This window comes from Populus alba, chromosome 2 (genome assembly GCF_005239225.2).
Source record: "Populus alba chromosome 2, ASM523922v2, whole genome shotgun sequence".
NCBI lineage: Eukaryota > Viridiplantae > Streptophyta > Magnoliopsida > Malpighiales > Salicaceae > Populus > Populus alba.
Genome location: NC_133285.1, coordinates 12,288,807 through 12,295,748, shown reverse-complemented (window position 1 = coordinate 12,295,748; position 6,942 = coordinate 12,288,807). Strand labels below are relative to the sequence as shown.

The 6,942-nt window shown below is 35.9% G+C and overlaps 1 protein-coding gene across 1 annotated transcript; it reads left to right on the top strand.

Annotated features, from left to right (window-relative positions):
* The first annotated feature begins 1,524 nt into the window (after window positions 1–1,524).
* LOC118046853 (dnaJ protein ERDJ3B-like) lies at window positions 1,525–6,040 on the top strand. Its single transcript, XM_035055921.2, is given in 11 exon segments — window positions 1,525–1,899; window positions 1,986–2,134; window positions 2,236–2,368; window positions 3,002–3,113; window positions 4,007–4,123; window positions 4,305–4,391; window positions 5,116–5,175; window positions 5,275–5,352; window positions 5,473–5,544; window positions 5,640–5,755; window positions 5,757–6,040. Coding segments are annotated over 11 exon segments (1,035 nt in total). The 5' UTR covers window positions 1,525–1,828; the 3' UTR covers window positions 5,797–6,040.
* The last annotated feature ends 902 nt before the right edge of the window (window positions 6,041–6,942 follow it).

Here is a 6,942-nt window from a genome sequence, read left to right as displayed (position 1 = left end):
ATCATATAATAGGAGATTGTGAAGAACAAATTATCCTAATAAAGCAAAATTTGTCAGTTCGCTTTCAAATGAAAAAGCTCGGGCAACTTAAGCATTTTCTTGGTCTAGAGATTGATTATACTCATAAAGGGCTAGTTCTTTATCATAAAAGATACTCTAGAGATTTATTGAAGAAGTTTGGAATGGTTAATTGCAAACCAATCTCGACACTAATGGAAGCAAATGCAAAAGTTTGTGCTCTTGAAGGGAAGGATTTGGAAGATGCAATAATGTATCCACAATTAGTGGACAGTTTGATTTACTTAACTTTAAGTAGACCAGATGTTTCTCATGCAATTGGTGTGATAAGTCGATACATGCAAAATCCAAAGAAACTTCATTTATAAGCAGTTCGACGAATTTTAAGATATGTGAAGCGCACACTCGATGATGACATTCTGTATAAGAAGGATGAAGACTGCAAACTAGTTGGTTTTTGTGATGCTAACTATACAAGTGATCATGATACTCGACACTCAACTATCAGGTATGTCTTCATGCTTGGATGAGGAGCAATCTCTTGGGGCAAAAAAGACAACCAACTATGTCCTTATTAATGACTAAAGCAGAATACCGAGCTACAACAATGGCAACACAAGAAAGCACTTGGCTTATGTGATTATTGAATATAAAAGCATGTTAAGTGATGAAATTATATATATAAAAAATATACATAAATTAGGTTTTTCATGATTGGGGTGAAAAGCTTGACTGATAACCATTCAAGTTATTTGAAAAAAATAAGTTTTCTAAAGAATAAAATTATTTTAATGCTCAAGTCAATACATGTATATATATGTGTGTGTGTTAGAAAGAGAAAAAATAAAATGAAAATTAGAGTGTATATCTAGTCTAAAATTTGTATGGTATAGAACCGAATCAAGGGCATCTTGAAAATTTCCTTCGGAAGTTTTAGTAATAGAAAGGTCTATTTAAATCAACATTTTTATATGTTTATTCATTAGAAAACTTTAATTCATTTAATAATTTCTCGTTAATAATCCTCCTTAAAGAAAGAATGGCGTTAACTCTCAAATATTAAAAAAAAATGAAAAAAAGAATTGGGTTCACCGGATGCATGCAATTACGAATATAAATTGGCAGTTCGCCGCCGCCATGAATCGGTGATCGTTGAAAATCAGATTTGCAAAGATGGCCTCAAATGGAAGGGTCCGGGATGTTCTTAGGCCTTACCCATATCTCTCAATCCTTTTCTCATTTCATTCATCACAGATAAAGGCTAAGGCCTAAAAGGCCCAATTCTTAATGGACCTGTGCCCATTTCCATGACTCCTTTCTTGTTAAAAGTAGCGACGTCGTTTACAAGTATACCTTGACCTTTAGTCAGCTCTATCCAGGTGGGTGCCGTGTGTAGCTGGCTAGGCAGCACGATGACCAAAGAAACCAAAACGAGGCAGAGCCTCACGTGTCAGTACTTCATTGGTTTGAGCAACCTAGAGCCTCCTCTCATTGGTTAGTTTGAAGAGAGAACACGTCGCCAAAGCGTCATGTTTTTTAGCGTTTTGGCTTAACTTCCACCACGCCATGCAGTCTCTCCCTGGAACACAAATATTATAGCATAGCAAGAGATCTTGTATTCTTTGTGACGATTCGAGAGAGAGAGAGAGAGAGAGGGCGTGTGTGCTCAGAGACGACAAGTCATTCAACATTGCTCAGCTTTGTCAGAAATCAATCGTCAACAAACCCTAGTGGCTTTTAGTTAAGTTTTGGAGAGATCAACCAATTCTCTCCCCTCCTGCTGCCATCTTGTAATCTTCTCTTCTGAACAATGGCCAACAAGCTCTTATTCTTATTATGCGTGGTGGCTCTATCACACTACGCTCTCGTAGCCATTGCAGGGTGCGCATCTCTTAATCTCTCGCTCTTTCACGCTTACGGCTTATTATTAGAGCGTTGGATTTGCTGATTAATAATAGTGGGTGCAGGAAGAGCTATTACGAAGTGTTGCAAGTGCCGAAAGGTGCGTCGGACGTACAGATCAAAAGAGCGTATAGAAAGCTAGCTTTGAAGTATCATCCTGATAAGAATCAGGGAAATGAAGAGGCTAATTTGCGATTTGCTGAGATTAACAATGGTATATTTCTTCTTCTTCTTCTTCTAAATTTACTTACTATTTTTTTTTTATGCTTATCGATAATCTGATTGATGTGTTGGCTGGGTAAATTAACTGTTCAGCGTATGAGGTGTTATCGGATAGTGAGAAGAGGAATATATACGATAGGCATGGTGAAGAGGGACTTAAGCAGCATATGGCTAGTGGAGGCAGAGGTGGAGGAGGAGGAATGAATTTTCAAGACATTTTTAGCCAGTATGTTCAATTCTTCTTTTCCAATATCTGCTTGCTCACTTCTTCAATGTTTGTTTTAAAATGGCATGATGCTCATGCATTTCGCTCTACTTTAATCAACAAAGGGTTACAAGATCTTGCAAACATTTTGTTGCATTTTAGTTTTGTTGTGAGGTTAGGATCTTTGCTATCTTTATATTTAATGTTCCTTTTGCTGTACTCTGTCTTGCCGGCATCCATTCATTATTCTTATCCTGGTTGCTTGGGATAGCTGGCGCTTGACTTTTCGTGTTTGTGTTCGGAGTGGGAAATGGCTTTGTGATAGCTAAAATTCTTGTTACTTATCTTTGATCATGCCTGCATAAACTGCTGTTTAGTTGTGCTGGTCAGCTATCGCTGTCTGAAAACTAAGGTTACCATCGTGCTCATGCACAAGTGGAGAGTGTTAGTGCTGAATGTTTTTCTTTGAAATTAGTGGGTCTGTTATGCGTACATAAAAATTCCATTTCACTTGAGCTTTAGTAGATAACGACATTTCTGCTAATTTAGTAATATGGTTTTGTGTTGTGCATTTGTCTGTGCATAACCATCAATTTTTTTCCTTTTAAATTCTAATGTCAAAATCTCATATTTCTGACCAAATGGTTCTTCTAGATTTTTTGGTGGAGGTCAGATGGAAGAGGAAGAGAAAATCGTGAAGGGTGATGATGTAATTGTAGAATTGGATGCAACACTGGAAGACCTGTACATGGGTGGGTCACTGAAGGTGAGGGACGCTTAAATCTGTAATTGAACATTCTTGTTGTAGAATTTGAATTCAATTGGTGTAATACAAACACATTTTTTGGAGGTCCTGTAAACCCTACGTGATGCAATAGATAAACATTTGCTTTTAGCCTTTCTAATGGGAACTTGCATGTAGATGGAATGTTGTTTGGTGGGATAAGGCTTAGTCGAGTCGAGTTGTTTACTATTGAGTTACAAGCTCAAGCAGCAGTCTTTGAGATACATTTCATTCTCTACTCATTTTCAGAAAATTGTCAATATGCTATGTAATAGAATGCAGTCAAAGTAGATCATTGCAGTATGTGTTACCAAACTTAGGATTTCATGATATGTTTGGTAAATGTAATGAAATGTAGTGGTAAAAGAAAGCACGAAAGTCATTCTTACATTACATTTCATGTTGCCAAACCTAGCCTTTTTAGCATGCGAGAATTGTTTGCATTAGCATCAATTGATGCATCTGGACCATGCATGCAATACGCCTATGATTGGTCTCTCATGCAGATGCAAGTAGTCTATTTTGCATGCGCGGTCCAATTGTGACAGTTGCCACTGATGCTAGCACTTCTCTTAATGAATATGCAATATGGGAATGTTTTTGTGTAAACATAGTGAGTATGAAGCAAACATAACTTTAAAGTTGTGGCAGTTGTATCATTATGTTAGTGTCTTGTGTTCTTCTTGGAAGCTAGCACGGAAAACTTGAGCTAAGGGGACAAATTTGTGCATGTGTGTGTGACATGCAGCTGTCGTCAACAAAATTTAGGGTCATATCTGTTTTTATTTTCTATTTTGCCTGAGAGAAGTAGAAATTGATTGATGTAAGATTTTCATTTGGTTTGTTTCTGAGCTTGACTTCTTTGTACCCATCAGGTTTGGAGGGAAAAAAATGTTATAAAGCCAGCCCCTGGCAAAAGACGCTGTAACTGCAGAAATGAAGTTTACCACAAGCAAATTGGTCCAGGAATGTTTCAACAGATGACAGAGCAGGTAAGATATGACTCAACAGTCCTGTTGTACAAGTTCCGATGGATCTTGTTCTAAATTATTTATAAGTAATATATTGAGTATATTGACCCCTTGTTGGTTTGAATGTTTAGTTTCACCCAACTCCAGTACTGTAAGGTTTCTCTCTCTCTATTCATTAAATTTCCTATTATTTTTCTTTCAGGTCTGTGAGCAATGCCAAAATGTCAAGTATGAAAGGGAGGGATATTTTCTTACAGTTGATATTGAGAAAGGGATGCAAGATGGACAAGTAAGCCCCCTGCACCATTATGTTTAAGATACTTAAATATTGCTTTCAGATAGAAATTTTTGTTTCCTTTGCTGTATCATTATGAAAGCTGTCATCAACTTCTCTTTCCTTTTAAATGCTTACTGCCTATCTTTTATGGAAGTTATGTATATACAGTGATAGTAAATTAATGTCTAGCTACGAGCAGCATGCATGACCTTAATCGGTCTTTTGTTTTGGCTTTCCATATTCTGTTTCCGTTGCATTTTAAAGAAGGCTTCTTGTTTGTGTGCCTCACATTGGCAATTTCTTAAGAATTCCTTAATTGACTTGCCTATTTGGGGATGATGATAATCAATTAGAACCCTCAACTGTTATTTGGAACATTATCAAGCATGGAATTGTGGGTACCATACGCCATTATCCTACTTGCCATCTGATTACGCATTTCACATGTATGCAATCTGCAGATTTTTCAGTCATATGTTATGCAATTTCAAAATCTATGGAAAATTATTCTCTCACAATTTGGGTGGCAAACTATAACTCTAATCATTAGATCTGCAATTATGTTTCTTGTCATAATTCTTCCTAATTATTAATCTCGTGTCAGATATTTGGATATGATTTTTGCCAAGAATATTTACATCAGGGATGGTATTTATCATTAGTTATGGTTGTATGGGAATCCTTATTTATGCCATTGTCATGTCTTTTTAGCATAATGTTACTGTGCATGTTACAGGAGGTGGTTTTTTATGAAGACGGTGAGCCTATAATTGATGGAGAGCCTGGAGATTTGAAGGTTAGTTTAAACACAGTTGTGATGTGATTTCGTTACTGCTGCTGCTGCTTATGTTGTTTTTATTCTTGAAACAAAAAATAATTTTACATGCCTCTGCAGTTCCGAATTCGGACAGCACCCCATGATGTCTTCAGAAGAGAAGGCAATGACTTGCATGCTACTGTCACCATAACACTGGTAAATTTTGTGATGATTGACGTATCCTTCACACACCCCCTCCTTTTCCTTTAAATGCTCTATGAGATGAGTTCCGCTTCCACCGCTGAGTTGATTTTATGAACCTTTATTTTTCATCAGGTTCAAGCGCTTGTTGGTTTCAAGAAGACCATTAAACATCTTGATGAACATTTGGTGGACATTAGCTCGAAGGTAAGTTTCGCATGTTCTTTATAGTTCTGTGTCTGTTACTAGACTACGTAGATCAGAAGGTTAAGAAACAGCAATGACATGTAAATTGTGTTCAGGGAATCACTAAACCCAAGGAAGTAAGAAGGTTCAAGGGGGAGGGAATGCCACTGCATTTTAGCACAAAGAACGGTGATCTTTACATCACGTTTGAGGTTCTTTTCCCCGCATCACTCTGAAGACCAGAAGACAAAGATCAAGGAAGTTCTTGGCTAGGCTGTAGAAATTAATTTCTTTCACGTCCTGAACTGTTCAAAATTGTAAAATGGCATTATATAGAAAATCAGAAAGCGGCATGGTTTTTGTTTCTTACACTTTGTTGAGGAGTAGCATACATACTATTTGTTTCTTACACTTTGGGTACTATTTTTTGCCCATCTAAGCTAAAATCTCCCTTGTTTCTTAATGGATTGTTAGTGAAAAGTGTAATAGAAGATCAAATTAAAGAGGAATTGCTTTAGGTGTTCGCGTGTTCCACCTCTATTGGAAATGACTGCTTCAGTTTCCTGATGTGCGATTGATTTCCAATTTTAGATAATTCAACCTGTACTGCCATGGATGACATTTTATTAATGATCGAGTTCTAAACCTGTGTTATTTCCCATGCTTCCTGAAGTTGGTTTTGAGGACCTTTCAGAACTGCGGCTTGCCTCTTGTTTTTTTAATAAATTGCTACTGAGAAATTATCGATAAACTGCTTTCGTGTTCTTATGTTCCATCTTCTATGGTAAATGTCTGCCTTCTGAAGTATAATTTTTGGAATACGCTTATAGGCACCCAAAGTGAGGTTATCTTGCAATTCAATTTTTTTTTATTATTATGTTCTTGTTTTAATTTGTTCTTAAAGCTACGAGACGATGATGTTTTAGGGCAATAAGAGTCTTGATAAATGAGTTATGTAGTCGACTATGATTAATAACTTTGTTTTTTGGAAGTTTCGTTCACATGAAAAATAGAATAAAATTATAAAAAATACTAACAAGAAAATTAATGGAAAGGTTAAATGAAAAACAACGATTGCTGTTATTAGAAAAAATCTAAAGTCTTATTAAAAAACATATTTTAAATAAATAAAAATATTCAATTAGATAATTTTCAAGAATTTATTTATATAATATGTCTTGATGGATTTAAATTAAAAGTGCAGACCGATTGCATGGGTAAAAAAAATATTTTTTAAGTAATTTATTTAGAGTTCAATTCTATTTGTATTAAAGGTAACAAAAAAAAAAGGAACAAATTTAAGGAAAGAAACATGCTAGGCAGTTGGATTTAAGTGGGTTAGGGAGCCTTGTCCGTCTGTCCTGTTGGTTTTTTCTTTTCAAGGTGATAAAATAAATTACATATCATCTGTTTCTTTTT